The following is a 26,311-nucleotide window of genomic DNA, read 5'->3' on the forward strand; positions in this document are numbered from 1 at the left end:
ATACATTAAATAAATTTGGGTTTTAATCCAAGAAATATTTGTTATCATTTATAAGACTCAAAATCAAACTTAACTCAACATTTATATTTGTATTATATTTATTCTTACCTGATAATATTTAAGTTTATTAAATATGTGTATTAGATAATAAATTTTATTAAATAATAAAATGTATATAATTTTATTTAAATTTAAGATTAATTTTTAACACTATTTTATTAAATAATTTTTCATATATAAAATTAATTTATCTTAGTTGTGCAAGTTTAAATCTTAGTTACTTTTTAACAAATTTTTTCTATTAGTCTTGGGTCTTTACCCACTTTGTGGTTGACTAATCAATGGTTAAGCAATTGAAATCCACCGCAAAGAAGGTGACTGAGTATAATTTGTTGTACCTGATACTTATTATCTTGAAGTCATTCATGAAGAAAATAAAGACATTATCCACGACTTTTAGAACTGCCGCTATCCCCATACCATACGCATTGAAGTAGTTTGAATGAATTTGCCTCAATTTTTAATCTGATCATTCAAGCTCAGCTAGGTTTGTAACTTGTGAATGTTGTGAGAGAAGAATGATCACATCAGGTAGGTTGTTTTCTTCTCTTTGTTGTCTCCTCTTAATGTTAATCACATGCGACGCCCAACAATATGATTTCATATATTACAAGTGTCAGAATGAGAAAGGTAACTACACAGAAAACAGCACCTACCATGCATAAAAACCTCCATACCCTGTTTTCCACTCTCGCTTCCGACACAAAAATCGACTACGGTTTCTACAACTTGTCGTACGGCCAAAACGACGACAAAGTAAACGCCGTTGGGCTTTGCCAAGGAGACCTTAACCAAAGCGATTGTAGAAGATGTCTAAACGATTCGAGAATCATTCTTCCGAAGCATTGCCCAAACCAAAAAGAAGCTGTAGGCTGGTACGATCAATGCATGCTCCAATACTCAAACCGCACCATCTTCGGCAGTGGCTACGTTGACAATACCCCTATGCAATACTTGATTAACATGGACAACGCAACGGATGTGGAAGTTTTCAAACAAGAACGCGCAAGCTTGATGTCAAATCTGAGAAACAACGTGAGTGCAACCGGTGACTCTCGCCGCAAATATGCTGCGGGGAGTGTCACTGGTACGGATTTTCAAACCATATATGGGCTTGTGTAGTGCACGCCGGATCTTTCTAGCCAAAAGTGTGACGAATGTTTGGAGGGGATCGTGGATGTAACTCTGAATGATGGGAAGAAAGGTGGGAGAGTTCTTACTCCAAGATGTCATATTAGGTTTGAAACATACCGTTTCTTTCAGTTTCAGCCTACTACTACTACTAATAACAACACTACTACTTCCAAATCGCGATCTGTGATCGTCGTAGCAGTGCCATCTGTTACTGTTTTGGTGTTCATCATGTGTTCTATATGCGTCTATTTAAAAGTGAAAAGGCCAAGCAAACTTTCTGAAAGCACATGTAAGGCTACTCTTAGAACTATTTTCAATTTGGTTTATTTTGAATGCACTTATCAAATTTAAAAACTACTTACATCATTACCCTGTTGATTCCTATCCCATGCATGTGAAACTGAAGATGTTGAAGAAGAAATTACGATAAACGAGTCATTGCAGTTCGACTTTGATACCATACGAGTTGCTACAAGTGATTTCTCAAATTCTAATAAACTAGGACAAGGTGGATTTGGAGCAGTTTATAAGGTATAAGATCACACTATTTTACTCTAACAGATATTACTTTTATTAATTAGTTTACACGTCAAATTTAAGTACGGTAAGAATGTAAGATATATATGCATAGTGACTCAAGAAAAAAAATTAAAAACTAAAATCACATATATCATATATGATATATTTTCAGGGTCAGCTCTCCAATGGACAAATGATTGCCGTCAAAAGGTTGTCAAAGGACTCTGGCCAAGGAGCTACGGAATTTAAGAATGAAGTGCTTTTATTGGTCAAACTTCAACATCGAAATTTGGTTAAGTTCCTTGGTTTTTGTTTGGAAGGAATTGAAAGGTTGCTTATTTATGAGTTTGTTCCTAAGAAAAGTCTTGATTACTTCATATTTGGTACGTTCACCATAATAATTGGACTATTACCCGCTAAATCAGTTCAAGTTAAGTATAGTTTTTAAGCTCATGGTCATGGTGTACATGTAGATCCAATCAAGAGACGACAATTGAATTGGACAAGCCGGTACAAAATCATTAAAGGTGTTGCTCGAGCTCTTCTTTATCTTCATGAAGATTCTAGATTTCGTATTATACATCGTGACCTCAAAACAAGTAATATCCTCTTAGATGATGATATGAATCCTAAGATAGCAGATTTTGGATTAGCAAAACTGTTTGGCACGGATCAAACTCAGGGAAATACGAATCAAATTGTGGGAATATAGTAAGTTTTATTTAGAATTATACTAGAACTTATTAATTATTGACATCTTTAGTAACTATCAATTGACTATCTATCTATAGGACTTGAGTTTTATGACTATTATGTTAAAACTACATAATACTTTTTGAAAAACTTACAGAAAACTGAATCAACATCAAGTACTTTTTCTTGAATCATGTCATATGTTCAAAATCTTGACATGCAATGGATATATGGCACCCGAATATGCAATGTACTGACAATTTTCAACAAAGTCAGATGTTTTTAGTTTTGGTGTAATAGTCCTTGAAATTGTGAGCGGCAAAAGGCACATTGAGAATGGCAGTGAGGAGAGTATAGAGCAGCTACTAAGCTTTGTAAGTCCTCCTCCTCTGTATATTCATATAGAAGGTTATGTTATCTTAAACATAATGTATGTAACATCTGTGTGTGACTGATCAAATTCTTGCAGGTTTGGAGAAATTGGAAGGAGAGAACAGCTATAAATATCATAGATCCATCATTAAGCAATATTTCACCAAATGAAGTTATGAGATGCGTCCACATTGGCTTGCTTTGTGTTCAAGAAGATTTAGCGCATAGACCAAACATGAGTTCTATTGTATTGATGCTGGATAGTTGTTCTGTAACTATGCCAACACCTTCAGAACCTGCATTTTTTCTGGGGACTACTAGAACTAGAAGCCTTCCATTATCAGACATACATTCAGCTGAGAATAATACAACAACAAGAACAAGTGAATCCACAAGTAAATCAGCTCAAGAATCAGAAAATGAGGCTTCCGTTACTGAGCTATATCCTCGCTAAAATGTTCTTTATTTTCTATTAAGGAAAGCAAGGTTGGCTAGTTAGGATTCTCGTCAAGTTCAGCTGGTCCAGCTTATTGTTGTAATAATTGAGCAATAAGTAGATTCTCAAATTTTGTGATAGATTTATAGGTCTTGATAAAAACAAATATTAAGTAAAATTTTGAAAAATGATAATGGTGTACGTTTTGTTAACTAAAGAGCATGGAAATAGTTAACATAAAATGGGAGAACAAAAAAAACAAAATGTGCAACCACTAAATTAATATACATACATTTATGAGCATGTGGTGACGTACACTTCTGTAAGAAAGTACCGGGTCATAGGAACCAAGACTTGGTATTTGCAAAACTCTCAAGAACAGCAACATTGATAGAATTTTTCCACAAATTGAACAGATATACTCTGAAAGAGTTTCATTATTTAAAGAGGATAAATTTCGTTTATAAACAGCTAGCAAGTAGCAACTTGGATTACAACTATTCATATTAAAAGCTTCAATAAACCAATTGATAGCTGTTATTCCAAAAACACAAACCATAATGTCTTATGTTCTCTATGTAAGGCTACTTTCCTTAGTTTCTTGCCTCATCATAATCATTTTCATATCTAAAGTCCATGCAGATGCAACTGCTCTAGTTTGTGGTAACACTGTAGTTAACTCTAGAGCAAATAGCAACTATGCCAAAAACCTTAACACCCTTTTGTCCACTCTCACTTCCAACACAAAAATCAACTACGGTTTCTACAATTCCTCATATGGCCAAAACACAGACAGAGTAAATGCCATTGGACTCTGCAACACAGCAAGGAGGCAACTGGTTGCGTTACTCGGATAGTGCCATTTTCGGCCACAAGGAATTGCTACCTATGTACTATAGTGTTGAAGAAAAGAACAAAACTCAGGTTGATAAGTTCAATGAAGTGCTAAACAATTTGCTAGAAAATCTTAAAAGCAAAGCTGCATCTGGTGACTCTCGTCGAAAATATGGTGTGGGAAGTGCCTCGGTAGGTCCAAGGAACATAACCATATATGGTGTTGTTCAGTGTACTCCTGATTTGTCTGAGAAAGAGTGTGATGATTGCTTGGTTGAGTCAATTCAATTGCTACCAACTTGTTGAAATGATAAGATTGGTGCTGGTGCTGGAGTCGTTAGAGCAAGTTGCTTTCTTAGATATAACACCTCAATCTTCTATGACCCTTCAACACCAGCACTTTCACCTTTACCTCAAGGAACTTTACCTTATGATGTTCCTTCTTTTGCCTCCTATATTTGATTATTTTTGTTAATCACTTATTAGTTACTGATGTTTTGGTTTTTTTCAGCAGAGGTACAACCACCATCTCTATCTCTGAATCCATCATCAGCACCTTCACCACAAGGTACTTGAGCTATGACATTATGCTTAGTTTACTTTTCAATTGATAATTGGTTATCCTTCATTATCCATTAAATGTCCTAATGGATCACTATGGTTTTGGCTTTTTGCAGGGACGAATAATGCATCAAGTACTGCAGTTCATTTATTGTTGTTATTGTTGTTGGGTTCATTTTTAGCTGTATCTATATAAGGAGGCCAGCACAATTTCTTAAAGCAATTCTTTCTAATAAGGACGAGTTTAGCTGGTCCACATTGTTGTAATGTTGTAATAATAAGAGATATATAAGTGTTAGATTTGTTACTCGATTTCTGCTATTAAACAAACAATTCCTCAAAGCACTTTGTCAAGTGCTGCTTAATTTGCTTTTATTCCCTTATATAATAGTGTTATGTTATGATTAATTGATTAATTGATCCCCTTATATAACGTTAACTGTGTGACATTGTAGTTCGCATCAAGTAAGCATCAATGGATCAATAACATACACTAAGTTTTTATGAGAATTCCATGAAACAAGGGGTTTCTTTTCAACTTTTTGGTATCAAAACCAGTAATAAAGTTTCTTTTCTGGTTATCAATACTTGGGAAGGGACCATTCCTGTGGAAGATTGTTTTGGAACCTCTCATTGTCTTGGCAATAATCATAAATCATATGGTATTTCCTGACCCATTTGAACCACCTTCTTTGTGGGGATGTGAGTGTGCTGAAGTTGTTTAGGTTCCACCAATTAACATGGCTAGCTACTCTGCAGAACCTTGGGTTCCCTTTCCACACACAAGCATCAATGTTGTAGTTCCTGAATGAAGCTATGAAGGGACCCTTTGTCCAATCTATCTTGTCTTGACCTCCTCTTGTTGCCCAGCTATCACCATTCCAAAGAGTTGCTTCTAGACTCATTGGTTGCCTTCTTGGAAATGGAACTCCCTTGTCACCATGGTTTCTGTACACTCTTATTGGAATGCTATCCACCATGAACCTGCAACACCCCAATTCAATTTCACATCCTCAGCTTTATTGGCCTATGTTCAAAGGGTTAACAATTTGCAATAATGCAGGCTTAGCCTTACACAATCTGGTGCAGATTCCACAACACTGAGTAAGTATGGAAGTCCTTTGTAGGATCAAACCATAGATAAATCCTCTCCTCTCTATTGCCAAACCCATCTGCATAAATATTTGTTTGAAGAATATAAGGCTGCTCAGACATGTTTCCTAGAAACTCAAAGTCAATCTCGTCGCGATTTGGTTGATCAGATGCCATCTGCAATAAATCAACAAAGTAGTATAAATGTCTGTGTGTTCTTTTACTATGCAAAACAATGAGGAGGTACAAAAATGGAAGATTAAAGGGTTTGCTTACATAGTAGGCTAATACTGTGCCTGCAGAATCACCTGGTACTAGTTTGATTTGCATGTCAATTTGTCCAAACAAAAACATCTGATTTGAAGCAAAACCAGCCCCTACAATATTTCAAACCACAATAGTTAAGATAGGATCATGAATATTGATGATTCAGCTAGAAATTGGATTTAAACCGTGCATGGCGCAGTATTGGTACCGGATTGTTGATCAAGCTTCAAAGTTCTAGTGTGTCCATCAGCAGATGTGTTTACATGGGTAGGTGACCATAAAACATAGAAGTCCTTATTGAAGTTTCCTGTTGAAACAACAGATGCAACTGAAATATGAAACAAAATGGAGGACACAATCCCAATGAGGAAGAAGAGTGCTATCTGCAAGTTATTCATTGTCTCTGTTAAAGATATTGAAGGAAGCCAGACATATATATAGGTATTGCATGGAAGGGACAATTAGGAATATGTTCAATCAAGAATATCTTTAGAAAGAAGCAAAGGAATTTACAGCTGTCATATTCTTCCTAGTTAGGACTTAACCAAATCCTCATTACAACATAATTAAATGTTTGAGGTACTCTTAAAGTGAGGCTTAGCACATTAAATTGATGGCTACTGCAACATTAGCTATCTTAAAATGTTACCTGTGAATCAAGGAACATGAATGATGAATTCAAAGAATATTGTTATCCATGTTCCAACTAAACTTGTGGCAAGGAAAATTATCAGGATCAGGGAATTAAAATTATCTATACCAATCTTTGGAAGCATACATGTGCTTTCTCAAGAGAAGCCTTTTCAGCAGAAAGTTTACAGAAGAATCTGAATACTTGATTATAAAGCTTCCCGTCTTCTAAAGACTTCAAAAAAATTATTCCTTTTTTTCTTTTTGCTGTGTCGTTAATGAGTTGGTTACATATTGCAGGATATATTTACGGTATTAGTTTCATAACTTATCTGATAAACCATATCCACACTTTAACTCTCTATTCATCATGTAATTGAATTCATATTACCATTCTCAAGCCTGTTCAAGTGTGATTGAAAGAATATTTTTCTATTTTTTTATTATTATTATTAGGCTATTATACATCTTTGGTTACAACTTTACATAACCCTTCAGTTTGCAAAGTTGTTTTTCAAATAACTTCATCAACTTTTGATTAAACTAGCCATAAAAAGACAAGCATTCGTCGATTAGTTTGGGCGTTGTGCATGATCCGAATAAGTATACATTAAAAATGGAGACCTATGAGGTAAAAAAAAAAAACAAAAGTTAGGGAGTCCTAGCCCTCTATAAATTCCTTCAATTTGTTGGCTTTTAGTTGTCAAGGAATATTTATATTCTTGAACTGAGCAATATTACCCAGACCAAAAAAAGGAGCAATATACTAATCACGAAATTGGTATTAACGAGAATATGTTTTAAAGAATGATTAGTTTTTGTAAGATATAAATTATCAGCATGGAAAATATTTTACAAATACATGTAATATAATTAGAGGAGTGCTAGGCACCAACAATTTTTGTGTTTTGTAACTATTAATTGGCTATCAATAATATTTTTTATAGTGTGAGATTACATCTAATTATAAAAAATCGCTCATTTTTTTTTTATAATTAAGTATTGATCACAAAACACAAAAATAACTAGTCACTAAATTTTTTCATATAATTATACTTTTTGACCCCCAAATACTTGACATCTTTTTATAGGAAATTTTAAATAGTTATGCACACCAAAATCTAAACAAAAAAACTTATTTTGTGGATTCATTTAAATTTAAATTTTCAACTTTATCTCATCTTTTCCTTTTTGCTACTTCTCAAATGAGATATGCATGACATTAATTATTAGATTCTGAACTTAATTTTCATAAGCAATTTAAATATGCCCCACCCAAATATAAAAATGTAAATTACTAATTAAGGATTTTTAATAGAGTACACTATCGATTAAGAAAGGCACAATCCTTTCTATTGTGATGATGGTGGTGGTGGCTGGGCTAAGTGTACGGTGCTATACAGCTATAGTGGATGTGGTCAAGAAGACTCAAGGTCAAGACAGCTTCCTAGTTTTAGATCGTGTTGTGTTGTTGGGGGTTCCTGTCTTCCACTCACTCCCTTCTTGGCACATAAATAATCCTTAAAAACATGTTTTTTCTTTTGTCTTAGCCTCACCCTTACCCCTTTTCCACTTCTTCTTCAAACTGCTTTCTGCTCATTCAGGTAATCATTTCTTATCTCTTCATTTTTTTTTCAGAACAAGGATTTACTTCACTCACTTGTGGGACATGGGTATGCTTCTTCTTAAGTCAAAATTCAATCTTTCTTACTATCGTTAGTGTGAGGAACCTTCTATCTATTTGCATCCTTTTCTTTTTTTTTTTGGGTTTTCAAAATGGTGTGGTCATTCGAGTATTCTCGTGCCAAAAAATGAGGTTTTACTGGGAATGACAAATATGCTTCTTATATCTGATAATTTTATGTTGACGATTCTGGGTAGGGATTGGATTATGCTTCTAGGGGTGGTTTTTCTAGGGTTTGATTGTGGTTTCTTCTCTGTTTTCTCTTGTCGAGTGAATCATAGATTTTCGTCATCAAAATGTTGAGCAAATGACAAAATGAGCTATTGTATTGTTTCCACTTGCCCAAATTAACTGTTATATTCTATAATCTATATATATAATTATATATATTGCTTTGTTGGACACTGTTTTCTGGAATTGGGGAAGGTCCTGAAAAAAAGGTATAGTACTATAGTGTTTTAGTTTGGTTTCATTTCACTTTTGGGGTTAATGATGTCTCTGCTCAGCACTTTTTCTACATACAAATGGTTAATATATTTAATCTTGTTAAAAGCATTTATTTTCCGTTGTAATATCTTTGCATTGATGATTATAGCTTCCATTTTTTTAATTATACATTTCCATATTCCAATCAAATAGGTGGCCTGCACTAGCTGCTTGAAGAAGACAGAATCAGGGGTTTCCGAGTTAGTTAAGCAAAGCATGATGAAACGGCTTCCAAGTAGGAGTAATAGATCCAAAGGCATCAGGGTAAAACATGTTCTGCAAATTGTTCTGTTGCTTGGTGTTTGCTTCTGGTTAATCTACCAGGTTAAGCACAATCATGATAAGAAGAAGGAATATGATGAGAATGATGAAAAGTTATTGGTCCAAACACAGGCAAATCAGATTTTGAAACTTGGTAGGAAAGACCTTCATCCAGTTAAGGATGAAGTAAATCGGAATGAAAAGCGTGATGAAGAAGAGGAGGATGAAAATGTTGTAGAGGATGTGGTAAATAAACCTGAACCGACTTATGAAGAAGACGACGATGAAGGAAGCAAGAATGAAACTGAAGAAAGTGAAGACAACAAGCATGAGGTGAGAGATCAGAGGGAAGAAGAAAATAAGCTCGATGCCGAAGAACAACAGGAGGAAGATGAAAACAAAAGTGAAGAGATGGAAGATGAAGGAAGAGGAGTAGGAGATGATGAGATAGATGAAAATGATCAAGAGAAAACAGAGGTGGGTACAGATCATGATGAAGAGTTTGTGGATGAAGAGAAAGAGAAAGAGAAAGAAGAAGTTGATGAAAAGGAAAATGAAAACGGCGAGGGTGAGGGTGAGGGAAAGGGGGAATTAGTTGAAAACCACAACACCCGTGAAGCTCGAGAGGAACATTACAAGGGAGATGATGCTTCTAGTGCTGTAACTCATGATGCTCATACAACTAATACTGAAACTGAGGCATTGAGTTTGGGAAACTCTGATGTAAACTTAGTCACTAATAAAACAAAACCCGAAAATGAGGCGACTTATTCAGATGAAAGCAACAGCAATCAAAAGGATTCAGATTTGAAGGTTACAGAAGGTGATCTGACTCGCAATCCTTCAAATGCAACTTCTGGTATAGAGGGTGGAAACAACACTCTGTCCAATCCAGTGGATAGCTCAAATCTGAACAACACGGCCACAACAAACTCCAACAACCACTTGGAAGCAAGCAGTGACATGAAAAATATGACCACAGAAGCAAGCAATAACTTGAGTGGTGCTGGTGTCGACACTTTGAGTTCATCTGATCAGAATAAGACAGTGATTCTATCTGAATCAGATCATTCTCAAAATTCTACCAGGAACACAACCATTTCCGGTGATGACAGAGTCCAAACAGATGGGTTAGTGCAGAGTGATAACAGAAACAGAGTCTCTGAAGAGAACCTGCATGATTCCAATGCAACAGCCACTGTTAAGACCGAAAATGGAGACGCATCTGCAGGAGAATCCTTAACTCTAGGCAGTGGTGAGTCAGAGAATGCAAGATTGTTGGCATCGAATGAAACTGGGAACGGTTCGAGAAATGAAATCTCTGATGTCTCTGAGGGTGACAACCACGAAGGTAACTCTGGCTCCGAGGATGAGATTTTTAAAGGTGACAGCCAAACGGATGAAATGTCAGATGAGTCATCTGCCAATGGTACTTCGGATTCAGTTGATGGCATTGATTCCTCAGATGATGCGAAGTTTCGAACGGATCTTGATACATTACCAGATTTCAGAAATGAAGGAGAAAATGGTGGTGAAATAGCAGCAGAGTAAATTGGCAAAAAAAGAAGATAGCTATTTGAGTTTTTGTTGTGAACCTGGTGCTTGCATTGCACTTTGCAGATCCCACGTAGTTGTTAGAACCTCGTTGCTTGAGCAGAAAATGTGTCAATAGAAACATCCAGAGCTACAAACTTAGTTTTACTAGACATTTGTGTGATATGTCTAATTTGTTTATGCTGTTCTTGATTTCCTTCATTTTGTGCTAACTTCTTGTCATGTTATTCTTTCTATAATTACATCTTGCTAGATTGAGGAACCATATTACATCGTAAAAAGGTATGTACATCATTTGAGATCTCAGTATTAAATTATTGAGAATCTATTAATTCTTTTTTCAATTGTTTGGAATAAAACTTGAAATAAATTATTTGAACCCTAAAATTTAAGTCTTAATATAGATATCATCATCAATCCTTGCTAATAAGTAAACATAACATTTGAACCAAATTGAAACATTAAACACAAAAAAGAACACTGAATTAAATTGATATTGTTCACGAAAATTTGTGCAAGCAGTAATAAGATAAAACTTCTTGATGAAAATCAAAACAGGGTTGATGAATTATTCTATAACATTCCATGCATCATCATGATTTCAGCAGCCCTTTGAAGAAGCCTACTCCTCAATTCATAAATGGCTACCAAAAACTGCTCCAACTGCTCAACACTCATCTCATGAATCTCTTCATTCCACCATTCCCCTCTCCCCCAAACCTTAGCAAAACCTTCAACATCAGCCTTGTTCTTCTTTTCCAACTCCAACGCCTTCATCGCCTCTTCGTATTTTCTGTTATGCTCTTCGCATGACACCGGCTTCTTCCTTTCGGAGGACTTCATTGGCTCAAAATCTGGCGCTCCTTTCAGGTACCGCTCCACCACAGCCTCCGTGCTGGGTTCTCCAAAGCAGAACAACTTGTCGGCCGGCGAGAACACTATAATGGCAACGTGAGCATTGCATAATATGCATAGCTCACTGGCTTTCTTAAACATCCCGGCTCGCCGCTTTGAGAAGGTGACTTGCTTGTTTGCTTCTTTCTCAAGCTTCTTGATCTCAATCCTCTTCCTCCCTGTTGTTTTCTTTTTCTGCTTCAACATCTCCATGCAAATAGAAAACTATTATGCCTTGCTTAACAAAATTGTGGTTCCGATGTTATATTATATCATCTATTTATAGGAAGATTAATTCATGTTTTGACTAATGACTTATCCTTCAATCTAGTGAAATCCTACAAATTTGTCCTAATTAAGATTCTAAATCAATTAAGCATGATCCTTTATCAATAAAATATATATTTCCAAGTGTATGTAATTTTGAATTTGAAAAAAAAAGGGTAAGAAAATGGAAACAAATTTTGATTGCAATAGACGGCCGAAAAATTAATGTTTTGACATTTTCTTAACAGTGTATACCAAAAGTGACGGACAATTAATTTCATGATTTGGTAGAGAATTACACTTATGCAATGTATAATAATGTCCTAATTATTGTGGAAATAGATTCTAAAATGCAACTCTTTCTCCATTAAAAACGGGGTTTATCAATTATCTCATATAGATCGTTCTCACCTATTCATGAAAAATTTAGAAAAAATAAATATAGTTTGATATAGAATCAATTAATCGGACTCCTATAATCACATTAGATTGGGACTATTATATATAATTCATTATCTATTATTGTCATCGTCAAGATGGGAGAAATCTTAACCACATAAAATTATGTATTTATTCTTCAATTTTTTTTTCTTATCAAATAATAGGAAGAAGTCTTGGGTAATATTTACTATGAGAAATAATGAAATATCATTTACATAGTAGAGATAAAATAGAAATTTGAATCCAATTATTGACAACCGTGTATTTTATATCATAAGTCAAAGCTTGAGCTTGTTGATTTTTTTTCCTAGAAATGACCATAAATAGATAAATTGTGAAATGCGTTGAGGACCATATGAATGATATATGTTTTTTAACAAAAATGTTATTCGTACACTAAAATTAGTCACTAAAAATAGTTATCAATATATTTGTGTATAAATATATATATGATTTAATTTATTTTTAATATGTGTTTATATTCGAATATATATTTTATATTAGTAATTGACTTTGGTGGTTAATTTTAATGTGCACGTAATATAGTCGTCTTTTCAAACAGATTTGGCTAGTATTAACTTTTTTTTCCCTTCATTTTGATAATATTCAATACACTTGAAAAAAATAGGCATGAATTTTGACTTTGATATTTGGTATGAATATATGATCTCTTTTGGGTTTTAAGATAATATTTTTGAAGGAGATGATTGAAATTTTAAATCTATTTGGTAGTAAGAATTAAATAATAAATAAAATTTGGATTTAAATTTTCTAAAGTTTGAATTTCATTTTAGAAAGTAAAGTGTGATCTTCTACCCTTGAATAATTTTTCTTTCATATTTATTTTTGGTCCCACCTATAAAATTAATAGTGAGAGATCACATTTTACTCTTTAAAGTGAAATTTAAACTTTAGAGAATCCAAATTCATAAAATTCTATATGGCTATCTTCATTATACTGTTGGCATAAGAGCAACTCCAATAGAATTTTTTTATATCAATTCTGACATTTATAGTAATTAAATTGATTTAAAATTAAAATTTGCATCGGCTGCAATATTTAAAATAAAATTGGTATTAATAAAGAGAGACGGCATCAATTTAAAAAGATTAATTAAATTTTATTATTTAGATAATTTATTAAATAAAATAATTAAAAATAATATAAATTTTAAATTGAGTTGAGATCAAATATTTGAGTGATAAATCTCATTGAATCTCAAATTAATTTTTACCACAAATGTTTATGGTATTTTATGGGATCCAAAATAAAATTAAACTAAAACCAAATATTAGAAATGCTTTAATAATTACTGTTTAAAAATAACATAAAATTAGATTTAGTATCGCACAATACATAAAAAATTAATATTATAAATCTTTTGTACATAATCTTTTAGATAATTAAAATATTAGATGGGTTTTTGTTTTATAATTAATTATAAAATAATTTATATAACTCTTAAATAAACAAAATTTTATCAAAATAAATTCTATGATAATAATTATAAAAAATTAATTTAGCAATATATATAAAATATATATTAAAGTATTTGCTCCTTTTGAATTTGTAAGTTATATTTTTCTTCATAATCACAGGAAGAGGTAATACTTGTGTTGTTACAGGATCATAATTAAAAATCAATAAATAAAGTTCATCATATCTAATGTTTATTAGCTGTTTTTAAGTGTTGTTATATTTGATTATTTTGTACGTATGGCACTAAAAACACTTATAATGTAAATATAAATATTTGTATTGTTTCAAAAGTTATTTGAAATTGGGTTATTTTTGAGTTTTGAGGTTCAGAAATTTTCTGTGCAGCATTCAATTTACGTTGGTGCCGAAGTGCTCATTCGAGTTCTTCATGAGTAGGTGGGGGATGGTATCTGCAAAAAACTCCAATGCTTAAGCTAGTAAAAATTTAAACAGGTTTTTGATAGATTGGGATATGAATATACCTAAGAAATATCAATGTATTTATAGTAAAATAAATAATAATTTTTTAGTATAGTTTTACTTTTGATAATGGTGAATAACCATTCTCTTTTTATAAAAAAAGTTGTTGAGATTTTTTTTCTTAATAAATAGAAGATATTTTAGGAATTAGTTGCTTATTTAATAAGATAAGTAGAATTAAGCTGTTGTTCTGGTGCCCCGGCTTATATAAGTCGAGTAGGTGTAGTGAAGGCGGTATTTTTTTGTTCGCCTTTATTTGTTTTAGGTCTGACTTTTGTTTTTGGCGTAAGATATGAACATTTATATATGTTAAATGATGATTTATGGTATAAGTTTAATGTTCTTGTGTCAAAGCTAAAAAGTAGTTAAAATTTTTTTTTGACAATCTTTAAGAAATGTAAGTGTTATTGATTGATTATATATATATAATTTAAATATTTGTAATTGAAAATTGTTATTGTTATTATTATTATTATTACAATTTTAATATGTATATTAATTATATATAGCCTTTAATTTATAATTATAATACTTAATGATATATTGTAAACTCAATTAATTAAGGGTATCGATTAAAGAATATATATATATATATATAAAAGAAAATATAGGGGCGGAGCTAGGTGGTGGGAAAAGGGGGGCGATGGCCTCCCCTAATTTTAATTTTTTACATGTAAATTATATGTAAATTTCAGTTTAGCTCCCTTTAAAATTTTATTTTAGTCTTAATTTATTGTATAAATATTTTTGGCCCCCTCTAATATTTTATCTAGTTCTGCCCCTGAGAAAATATATAATATAAGAGAATTTTTTTAATAATTGTTACTTATTTAAATAGGTGATATAATTCAATGACTTTTTTTTTAATTTTTATATAATAAAAATAGAGAGATGAAATCCTGATTAATGCTAGTCAAATGACAAATAGTTGAAAGTCAATCTATTCAAAGATGTTTTACAGCAACATTCATCGGCAATTAATAAAATTAACATTTTTTTAGAAAGCGTTGAACAAATGGAATCCTAACACTACTGATTAGTTATTAACATGTATTTTTAAAACTCATATTAGTATCCTGGCAGAACATATATCAATAACATATTGGTTGGCATTATTACCAAACAAAATAACATATTGGTTGGCGTTATTACCAAAAATGGAAATATGCTGATAAGAACACATGCAACATGCTATATAAGTCATGAGCCATGAGCCATGAGCCATGAAGGTTGAAGAAGAATTGATTGGTTCAAAGATTAACGAGAGAGGCAGGTGAATGGCGATGCAGGGCAATACAAGCCCTTGCATCGAAGAAGTAGCAAAAGATGGGTATGACTCTAATAAATTTGATGACGATGGTCATCCAAAACGAAAAGGTGATGTTTTCAATGGAATTGTGCTTCAAATTGTGTTACATATTTATATGACTAAATGAAGTTGCCAAATTTTATGGTGTGATGAAGGAACATGGATAACTGCGAGTGGACATATTTTGACGGCTGTTATAGGCTCAGGGGTGCTATCTCTTGCATGGGCCATTGCCCAGTTGGGTTGGATTGCAGGACCCATTGTCCTCATGCTCTTCTCACTCATCACTCTCTACACTTCTTTTCTCCTCACCGATTGTTATAGGTCCCCTGACCCTGTTCATGGAACCAGGAACCACACGTATAGGAACATGGTCAAGAATATTCTAGGTAACTGCAAGTTTCTCATTTAAGACATGTATTAAGATAAGATGTGTGATTATTGAATCGTAGTGTTTGTTTGTTTCCAGGAGGAACTCAACACCATTATTGTGGATTGGCTCAATACATAAATCTGATTGGAGCAAGCATTGGATATACTATCACTGCAGCCATTAGTATGGTGTAAGAACATTAAAAGCTCCCCATAGATCCTTTGCCAATTTAGTCATTGTTTCTTGGAGATTAATTAAAATTGTTATTCCTTATTTCTTGGTAATCAGGGCTATACAAAGATCCAATTGTTATCACAAAAATGGGCATGATGCAGTGTGTACTATGCCAAACTACCCTTATATGATCATGTTTGGGATCATAGAGATTATATTAAGCCAAATCCCAGACTTCCATGAACTTTCATGGCTCTCTGCTCTTGCTGCTATCATGTCTTTTGGTTATGCTACCATAGGGATTGGTCTCTCCATAGCCAAAGTTGCAGGTTCAGCATTGCCATTGCTAATGAACACATTTATGATTTACTCATCTGAATTTCTTTGCATTTTATGAATGATGGATGTTTGTATTGTTTTGGAGGGTATAGGGAGAAGCCATGCCAGAACAAGCCTTACTGGGGTTACCATTGGAGTGGATGTGACAAGCAGCGAGAAGCTATGGAATACTTTTACAGCTTTGGGAAACATTGCTTTTGCATATAGCTTCAGTTCTGTCATTGTTGAGATACAGGATACATTGAAATCGGGTAAACCGGAGAACCAAGTGATGAAGGTGGCTGCTTCTACATCAGTGGCAGTCACCACTGTCTTCTATATGCTATGTGGTATGATAGGCTATGCAGCATTTGGGAACGATGCTCCTGGAAACTTCTTAACAGGATTTGGTTTCTATGAGCCATTTTGGCTTATTGACATTGGTAACATTTTCATCGTCGTTCATCTCGTTGGCGCCTATCAGGTGTACACACAGCCCGTGTTTTTGCTTGTGGAAAATTGGTGCAAGGAGCGTTGGCCTGAAAGCAGCTTCATGGCAAAAGAGCATCACATAAAGATTCCATTGGTTGGAACCTATAGAATGAATCCTTTCAGGCTAATATGGAGGACATTGTATGTGATATTGTCAGCAGTGATTGCTATATTACTTCCTTTCTTCAACAGCATTGTTGGTTTGCTTGGAGCTCTTGCATTCTGGCCATTGACAGTGTACTTTCCAACAAAGATGTACATGGTACAATCTAAAGTGCCAAAGTTCTCTATGAGGTGGACAGGGTTGAAGTTGCTAAGTGTGTTCTGCTTGCTGATTTCAATTGTTGCTGCAGCTGGATCAATTGAAGGAATTATTAAAGAACTTAAAGTTTACAAGCCATTCTAGTCTTAATCTCCCACTTGTTTCTCAACAGGATACATTTGGCAACCTTTTGATGGAGTTCATTTATTTATTTATTTATGGTAGCTATTTTGTTGATGAAAACATGTGTAATTTGACTCTTGGGATTCTTCAATCTTTTTAAGTTACAATAAATGGATATTTTTTTGGAGGATTTTGCAATTCATCATTCCATGTTATGGACTTATGGTGTGAACTGTGATTCTGTGAAGCTACCTCCTATTTATTAATAGGATCCTCTTAAGAGCATTATTCATATGCTTGTCCAAAAAGTAATGTTGAGAGAAATTCCTGTTTAAGACACCATATTATATCCCTAGAAATTAGTCAACCCTTCAATGTTTGTCAGTTTCCGGACATTTCAAGGAAAATTAAAGAATATTTAGCAATGCTTCACCTGATGAGCTTTCATTTGAATTTCAAATTTACATATCATATATTATTCATATATGCAAAAAAGAAAAATGTAACTGTAAAAAAATGAAGTCAGCGATGAATGCACAATACACAAGAAGTAACAAGTTCCAGGGTGATGATATTTTACAAAGAAACTACTCAGCAAAGGCTAAAGTACACAGAAACTTGATATCTGTAACGAGATTCCTAACCTAAATATGTGAAATGCTGCTTTTTATTTTAGCTGAGGTGCTATCTGAGATATCCTTTCATCTTCTAAGAGTGCATAAGGATCCACATACTGAGGAGGTGATAGTGACATCTTGCTTGCATCATGGACAAAAGTTGGTCCAAAATACTGTACACAGTACACATCAAACCATCAAATCCTACTCTCTAAAAGATTATATGCATCAGCATTCAATATTACAAAATTATAGGTTAGTGTAAGACAAACATGTCATAACTAACCAGTCAATGGCTGAAAGAAAAATCATGATGGCCAAGATAATATATGCATTAATTAACAAGCAAATAGCTGCATGAAAGAGTCATGCAGAAGTTGAAAGGAAAAGATCTTACCAAGTAAAGAGCTGAAAAAAATGCAACGGTTATGAGGATCAACGGTCCAAATCCCAAGAAAAATGTTCCTCCAAGTGACAGCAGAAGTTTAGCGCGAGGGACCAGTCCCTGCAATGGATAATACATAAGTCATTACTATATTTCAGCACAGAAAATGGCATCACAATTATATATAAGAATCTAAGCTCACTAATGTCACTCATACATGAAACTGGACCTATTTCTATTCTAGATGACATTTGCAAGATGAAAGAGTGTGAAATTGATTCGGGTATGATGTTGAAACTGCAGCCTTGTTGCCATGTTAAAGTTATAAATGAGTTTCTGTATTCCTCTTCCCCTATTCATAATTTGTTCTCTTGTTTCTTGTTACTCATTAAAAACGTCCCAACAAAAAAAATTGAAAGACTATTTTCTTTAAAAAATGAGACACCCTTGGTGCAGTGCAAACAATGGAACACGTGACCGACAAATATAAACTAATTACTGGCAAACAATGAAATCATTGCAGCAAAATCTCAGATATATATATATATTTAATATGGTATTGAAGAATCGATAAATGTTAACAATGAATCAACCTCAAGACCTTCACTGTTCAATGCCATGGATCGCTCCCTCTGATTTTCCAGACTCCTCTCTACATCGGTTGAGACAACATTTCTCCTCGGGAGACCTCTATCTTGTTCATTCACAACCACCTCTTCGTCAACTCCAGAGTTGCCCTGCTTGTAATCCTCAAGCAATGATGTAGGAGTCATGCCCCTCCTCTTCAATTCCTTCATAAACAACGATTCCGGAGGTTCTTCTCCTGAAAATTCAGTATCAATAGCAGCATTAGCCATCAAAAGGTGAAGTTAAAAAATTGAACTCCGAGCTGAAACACTACTACACAATAATATCTACTTATAATGCCAAAACATAATGATAGACAAGTTTTTCATGCTAACCAACACGTGAAATTCCAAACAACATGGGCCTAGATGTTTCATCTTGAGATAATAGCATTCAAATCAAGCTGAGAAAACATACTCAATATCACAAGTACTCATCACTAAACAGCGGTCCCAGCAAAATTTTACATTCTCTAATCTCTGCTATTTCTAATTTATTAATAACAGTCCTTGCCACGTATATAAACTAAGAAAACTGAAAATTGAATAGCAAAAATCCATTGGAAAAATCCAATAATACAATCCCGATTAACATCAAATTACATCAATGATTAAAAAAAAAGACTTGCCATTGTTTTGGTTCTCGCTGCCTTGCGCTGCACAACAGACTCTGTTCAAGGTGGAAGGCTTAGAACCGGTGAAAGTTTTCAACTTTAAGATCCGTTTGGGGAAATAAGGGTATTGGGTGTTCCATGTGGATTTTCCTGGAGAATTGGATTGAGAAAGTGAAAATTGGGAGAGGGTGGGTCTCAGAATCTGCAAGGAAGCCATAACCAACACAGGAACTTCTTTAAGAGAGAGATTTCATTAGGACCCAAATGGGAAAAAACAGGTTTTGATGGGTGGCAGAGAGAAAAAGAAGCTTCTTTCTAGAGGGAGCAAGCAAGTGGAGCAGAAGAAAATGGAGTGTAACGGAGAAGCGTATGTTAGCGCCAAAGAGCCAGTGAGAGCTAATGTGCGCCCAGGAGGGGTTAGTCTGCTTTTGTGGCTAGAATCTACAAGTCGTGGATGTTTTGCTCCTAAATGCTCACATTTTAGAATGCGGCCAAAACAAAACAAAACAAAACATGCCAAATAAATAAATAATGGTTTTTTGTAAACAATTTTGGATTGGTTTTTACTCTTTTTTGGGTCCATTCATTCATGTGAGTACACACACTCCAATCATTCTGTTGCTTCCACGAAAATCTTGGGAAACACATGATGTTATCTGTTATAGAGCTAAAAAAAAAATGTAATTTCTTGGATAAATTAATTTGATTAGTTTTACAGACCTTTCTTTTGGCTTTATTAGCAAATTAATTTGATTAGCTTTAGAGACCTTTATAGTGGCTCTATTAGCTAATGGCAAATTAATTTTATTAGTTTTAGAGACCTTTATATTTATTGCCTTCGGCTTTGTTAACTCCTTTTTTTTTAAATATTATTTGTATATCAAAATTAATCACTAAAATCAATCATTAATATATTTGTGTATAAATTTATATGTAATTTAATTTATTTTTAATATGTATTTTTATTCTAACATATATTTTATATTGTCGATTAATTTTAATGACTAATTTTAATGTATATTACATCATTGTTTTTTTTTTTCGCTCTCTCTCTCACCACGGCAAAAATAAATAAATAAGCTATGAAAGGAAAGTCTTGTGCCCAGAAGGCTTTAGCTTTAGTTAGATTTGCTTGTACGCTGAAAAGCTTGTTCTAGACGTATTCTATTGTTGCTCAAGGCAAGTAAAGCAACTAAGAATTAAGAATCAATTTGATTTAGTTGAGTAGTACCCTCATGCATTTAGTTAAGTCGAAAATTTGAATCTATTTTATGTATATAGTCATTTATCTGTGAATCTTTAATGAATCTTATATTTAATTAATTCTTAATTCATCAAATTTAGAAATATTATCGAAAAAAAACAACTATAGTTAAAGATAGATTTTGGAATTGGATTAACTTTATAAGTATAAATATAATTTAAACTCATAATAAATAGAATCGAATAAGATTTGACTTTATTCTAGTCTTATTCGATAATTTAATTTTATTTTTTAAATTTAATTTTATTCTATTGTAGATTTAGAATTTCTCAATTTTAAGTCTTTAATTTTATCTGTATCTTAAAATTTTATAACTCAAAATAAATAATTTTTTTAATTGAATATAATATTTAATTATTTCATAGTTTATAAACATACTAATAAAATAAAAAATATAAAATATAAAATTAGATCCATATTAAAATAAAAAACAACAAAATCATAATAAAATCTATGTTAACATTATGAAAGGTAGATAATATAAGTTCGATCTCTATCAACTTTGTTATATATGTATGATAATTTTTAATTACATATTATAATATATGAGGAATGTAGATAAATTGGATAGAGTTAGGTCATCCCTGTTAAATCCTATCTGTGACTCAACCCATTCCATTCTCATCTCGATCTTCGACGAATTAAGTTGTCAACCCTATTCAAACGGGTTAGATCGGATTAAATACTTGCATAAAGGTTTTTTTGGGTATTGTATAGGGTTAATATTGACTTAACTCACAAAATGTGGGCTGGGACGTACATTTTTTTTTTTGTGATTATATGTTTGACATACACATTTACACATTGTTTGGATATGTGGAAAATGAAAGAAAAGAAAACCTTTAAAGGAAAAATGAATAAAAAACTTGTTTTCGGTCGTTTGGATGGAAGAGAAAAGAGGATGGAAAAGAAAAAAGTTGCATGGGTTTATTTAATTTTTTTTTCACCCATGACCTGCCAAGAAAACTGGAGAAGGAAAGAGAATTAATAGCAAAATGACTTATATACCCTTAAGTTGTTTAGGATTTGTGTATCATTTTATTATATAGTTTTTGACAAAAAAAAGAGTTAGTTTTTTTTGTTATAGCATTTAAAAATTATTGAACAAGGAAGACAATAACAAAAATATTTATAAAAATAATATATTAAAATCTTGAACATTAAATTAAATAACTCTTTTTTTTTGAAAAAAATAACTTAAATATATTAGTAATATATAATTTATATATAATATAAAAAGGGTATTAACGTAAATTTATTATATTTTCATTTTCTCTCCTCTTAATTTTCTTTTCATCCAAACAAATAAAAAATTTCTTTCTATTTTCTTTCTATTCATTTTCTCTTTATCCAAACAACATATAAAAAATTTACTTTTTCTTTTATTTTCTTTCTTTTTATTTTTTTCTTCTTATTTTTTTTTCTTTCATTTTCCATTCTACATCCAAACACACTGTTAAGAAAGACATGTAACAAAGTAGTAAACTAGTGGGTTTAACTCATTCCATTCTACTCATAAAAAGCCATCGAGTTAAAAATATGTTGCTTGTCCAACCCAAATTGTGTGGATGAGTTGGGTTAAAAAACTGCTTGAAACCCACTCAATCAACCCATGCCTACCCAAAGTCCAAAGATAAGTACACAAAAAAACACACAAAAAGTCCAAAGACAAGCTCCCTTTTTAATTTTAGCTACAAGCACGGGAGGCCTAGCACAAATGATATATCTATATGCTTCATGAAAGCTGCATCCAGATTCGAATCCCAACTGAAATTGAATGTTGTTTAAGAATCTATAATATATATGATAGTGTGTGTGAGTATGTTGTCTGGGTGCATAAATTATGAGACTAATAATGCCTACGATTGAAAACTGTTCAATCCGTTTGACCAAAAAACAAAACAAAAAAATAGCTAAAAAAATAAAGTTCTTTCTTTTCTTTTGTAAAGAATATTTCACATTATACAAACATAAAATTATTTAAATATTTTGATTTAGAAAAAAGATATTTGGATAATTTTTTATATACTTTTTGCACATATTTTTTTTATGATATAGAAGATAAATATTTTTATCTCTACTCATTTATTATCAATCATTTTTAAGATCAAAAGTAAAATGTATAAAAGAAAATATGCATAAAAAATTTTATTTAATAGTTTAATCAAGGTACGTCGTAATAATTTTGAGAGTTTCACTAGCTAATTAGTAATTTTGTTTCACACATGGTGACTTGACGTGGTTTACAAAACTTGTTAGACTCTCAAACAGTACACGTTTTCTTCGTCAAGCTCCAAACTTCCTGATTTTTTGGGGAGAATAACACAGAAAGAAGATCTTAAATTTGGTCTGAAAAATTTTATCCTTATTTTAAACAGAAAAGCTCTGCAAGTATGCTTTACAAGTTCATTAAGCAATAAAACAAAAAAACGCGCTGCTCCACATACGTTGTATACACGCGCTATATAAGATCCTGCGTATATCTAACTACCAAATTTAAAAGAATTGTTTTCTTCTTCGTTTTCGTTATTTTGAGATTTGGTTGTTCTTCTTCTCGCGCGTCTTCCCTCCTTCTTCTCCATCGTTCTTTTCCTCTCCTTTTATCACTGGTATGTTCTTCGTTTACGTTACTTTCCTCTCTCTGTGCAACTCGAGCTTCATTTTTTATTTTGATTTGTTGTTTTCTGAAATCAAAGTTTGAACTCGTTTTGAAGATAATGGATCATTCAACCTCGGATTGTCAGCTGAATCCTGGCGAGGTGGATTATGAATTTGAATCTAACGAAGTTCCTGAGATTTGATTTACATAGGATTAGTATGAATTTTCTTGCAGTAATTTGTATAGCATTGTGTAGTTGAAAAATTGCTGAACATTGACTGTAAAACTAACACGTTAACATGAATCTGTCGATTCAATGTATTAGTTGTGATTAATTATCTGGAATTTATAGCAGACGCTCGGGTGTAGATCAGGTCTTTTTTGGGTGTATTTTTGCTAGAAGTGTGGGTGTATTTACACTTTACTGGTTTTTTGTTATTTTAATTGAGTTGTTGTTGTTCAGGTGTATTATATCAGACATGATTGGGTGTGTTTTTAGTTTTTGACATGGTGTATTTTGCAGCCTGTGTATTTACAGTTTATGGCTTTTATTGTCATTTTAGTTGAGTTGTTGCGGTTCGGGTGTATCATATTAGACATGATTGGGTGTATTTGAATCATATCTATGGGTGTATTCACAGTTTTTGACATGGTGTATTGTGCAGCCTCTCTCGGTTGTTGATGACGAGCTTGTTCCGAAGGTTGGAATGACCTTTACCACCCTTGAAGATGCTGAAAAATTGTACAGGAACTACACCAAGGCTGCAGGTTTCTCTACAAGAGTTCGGTGCACAAATAGGAAGGAAAACGAGATTAAGAATCAACTGATTACATGTAGCAGAGAGGGAAAATGGAAATCTAAAATATCTCCGACCGAGAAGACCAATCCGACAGCCGGTCTAAACTGTCCTGCAAGAATTTATATACACACATTGAAGGATGTCGGTGCTTGGATCATTTCAAAGGTTGTGCTGGATCATTCACACCCCTGCTGTCCAAGTAAAGCAGAGATGCTCAAACAGCACAGGGAACTAAGCATGTCCATTCGTCGTACAATAGAGAATAACGAGGAGGCCGGTATCAGACCAAGAAAAACCTATCAATCATTTGTTGCGGTTGCCGGGGGTCACCGCGAGTTAAAATTTATCGAAAAGGACGTGAGGAATTACATTACCAGGGAAGTGCGGAATGTTTCCGAACAAGAAGATGCAAAGGAATTCGGAAAATATTTGTTAAGGATGAAAGAGAAGAATCCGAATTTCTTTTTTGAGCTCGAACTCGAGGAGGATCAATCGATTAAGCTGGCTTTTTGGGCCGATGCAAGAAGCAGAGCTGCCTTTGAGTATTTCGGAGACGTCATTTCATTCGACACCACCTACAATACAAACAGGTAACAAACTGCCCCTGTTTATGATGCTAAATTAATGTATTTTTATGAATCTGCAGCAGAGGTGTATATTGGCTGTTTCTTTGGGTGTATACGAAGCATTTGTTGGGGTGTACCTAATGAGTTTGCATTCTGCACTATGGTAATTTGTTTCAGGTATAATTTGGTATGTGGTTCTTTTGTCGGGGTGAATCACCACGGTCAGTCAACACTTCTCGGATGCTCTTTGATGAAGAACGAAGAAATTGAATCATTCAAATGGTTATTTCAATGCTGGCTTCGTTGCATGGGAGAAAACGCTCCGAAAGGGTTTCTCACCGATCAGTGCGCATCAATGAAAAGGGCTTTAGAGGCCTATATGCCAACAACAATTCACCGTTGGTGTATTTGGCACATCATGAAGAAGATTCCAAGCAAATTAAACGGGTACAAGGGACATGCCGATATTGAACAAGAAATGAGCCAAGTTGTTTGGAACTCTCATAGCAAAGACTCATTCGATAGGAATTGGAATGATTTTCTGCTGAATTTTGGTCTTGCGGACAACAAGTGGCTTTCAGGTAATGTTATTTTAAAATCTGCAGCAGAGGTGTAAATTGCATGTTTTATCGGGTGTATTCATAGTCTGTGTTTGGGTGTATTCTTCAGATCTGTATGAAGACCGTCATATATGGGTTCCTATCTATCTGGATCACCACTTTTGGGCAGGGATGAGAAGCACACAAAGGAGCGAGAGCATGCATTCATTTTTTAACAAGTTTATCACCCGGAACAACTCGCTTATTCAGTTCATCAAACAATATGATAATTGCCTCGGAAGCAGGGAGCAAACAGAGAGAGAATCAGATGCTGCAGATTTTCATACGGTCATACCGTGTGCAACCAAATCCTCCATTAAAGCTCAGTTTCAAGATGCGTACACTCATGCAAAGTATAGGGAAGTCCAAGCGTAATTCAGAGAAAAAGCGAATTGCATCACCAGATTAAAGAATTTCACTCTAGGCTATTCAGTATACGAAGTCGGAGAACAAGTTTCCAGCTCAATATTCAACAAGTTTGTGGTTACTTACGACTCAGTAGCAGCTGAGGTAAAATGCCAATGCTTATTATTCGAGTCGAGAGGGATACTGTGCCGTCACACACTAAGCGTGTTAAGCTTCGAACAAGTAAGCCAAGTGTCACCTAGATATATACTGGAACGATGGAGCAAGAAGGTAAAGAGGCGACACACACACATCAAGAGCAGCCACGACGAGCCACTGATGGAGCCAAGAAGCAAGAGGTTCGACCAATTGGTTTTTCGTTCGCAAAATATTTGCGAATTTGCATCCGAATCGGAGGAGCTGACTGCAATTCTGCACCGTGCGTACGATAACGTCATGGCTGAGATGGAATCATTAAAAGCCAAAAGGAAGGGGACATCTTCTTTATCCCACGAAGACGCCAACTTGGAATCCGTTAACGAGCTTCAAAATCCACCAAGGATTCGAACAAGAGGACGTCCAAAAAATAGGCTAGGTTCAAAGTTGGACAAACAGATTGCAAATGCCACAAAGAAGAAGAAAACGAAAGTTTTAAGCGAGGTAAAAGTGATGTTCTTTAAATTTGTGGCGATTGAGTTTA

The 26,311-nt window shown here is 33.6% G+C and overlaps 5 protein-coding genes and 1 pseudogene across 6 annotated transcripts; 3 read left to right on the plus strand and 3 right to left on the minus strand.

Annotated features, from left to right (window-relative positions):
* Positions 1-480: 480 nt before the first annotated feature.
* LOC112711875 (cysteine-rich receptor-like protein kinase 26) lies at positions 481-3,319 on the plus strand (annotated as a pseudogene).
* A 1,766-nt stretch (positions 3,320-5,085) lies between these two features.
* On the minus strand, positions 5,086-6,505 carry LOC112711882 (probable xyloglucan endotransglucosylase/hydrolase protein 10). Its single transcript, XM_025764612.3, has 4 exons — positions 6,177-6,505; positions 5,978-6,078; positions 5,685-5,878; positions 5,086-5,593 (listed from the first exon to the last, which is right to left on the minus strand). Exons 1-4 carry the CDS (start codon positions 6,364-6,366, stop codon positions 5,191-5,193), a joined length of 888 nt encoding a protein of 295 aa, XP_025620397.1. The 5' UTR covers positions 6,367-6,505; the 3' UTR covers positions 5,086-5,190.
* A 1,305-nt stretch (positions 6,506-7,810) lies between these two features.
* Positions 7,811-10,848, plus strand: LOC112711883 (uncharacterized). 2 transcript variants are annotated; one of them, XM_025764613.2, is made up of 2 exons: positions 7,811-8,202; positions 8,922-10,848. In XM_025764613.2, exon 2 carries the CDS (start codon positions 8,985-8,987, stop codon positions 10,578-10,580), a length of 1,596 nt encoding a protein of 531 aa, XP_025620398.1. In that variant the 5' UTR covers positions 7,811-8,202; positions 8,922-8,984; the 3' UTR covers positions 10,581-10,848. The 2 variants fall into 2 exon arrangements, with proteins under 2 accessions (XP_025620398.1, XP_029145056.1); XM_029289223.2 differs by having other exon boundaries at positions 7,920-8,271.
* Positions 10,849-11,095: 247 nt separating this feature from the next.
* LOC112713078 (agamous-like MADS-box protein AGL61) lies at positions 11,096-11,697 on the minus strand. Its single transcript, XM_025765835.3, has one exon. The coding sequence runs from the start codon at positions 11,688-11,690 to the stop codon at positions 11,157-11,159; it is 534 nt and encodes a 177-aa protein (XP_025621620.1). The 5' UTR covers positions 11,691-11,697; the 3' UTR covers positions 11,096-11,156.
* A 3,658-nt stretch (positions 11,698-15,355) lies between these two features.
* On the plus strand, positions 15,356-17,396 carry LOC112711885 (amino acid permease 6-like). Its single transcript, XM_025764614.3, has 5 exons — positions 15,356-15,522; positions 15,610-15,843; positions 15,924-16,017; positions 16,116-16,330; positions 16,433-17,396. The coding sequence occupies exons 1-5, from the start codon at positions 15,423-15,425 to the stop codon at positions 17,215-17,217; spliced, it is 1,428 nt and encodes a 475-aa protein (XP_025620399.1). The 5' UTR covers positions 15,356-15,422; the 3' UTR covers positions 17,218-17,396.
* Positions 17,397-17,613: 217 nt separating this feature from the next.
* Positions 17,614-19,995, minus strand: LOC112711886 (uncharacterized). The gene is made up of 4 exons (XM_025764615.3): positions 19,454-19,995; positions 18,792-19,021; positions 18,211-18,318; positions 17,614-17,986 (listed from the first exon to the last, which is right to left on the minus strand). The coding sequence occupies exons 1-4, from the start codon at positions 19,653-19,655 to the stop codon at positions 17,864-17,866; spliced, it is 663 nt and encodes a 220-aa protein (XP_025620400.1). The 5' UTR covers positions 19,656-19,995; the 3' UTR covers positions 17,614-17,863.
* Positions 19,996-26,311: the final 6,316 nt, after the last annotated feature.

The sequence above is a fragment of the Arachis hypogaea genome, chromosome 9 (assembly GCF_003086295.3).
Source record: "Arachis hypogaea cultivar Tifrunner chromosome 9, arahy.Tifrunner.gnm2.J5K5, whole genome shotgun sequence".
Lineage (NCBI taxonomy): Eukaryota > Viridiplantae > Streptophyta > Magnoliopsida > Fabales > Fabaceae > Arachis > Arachis hypogaea.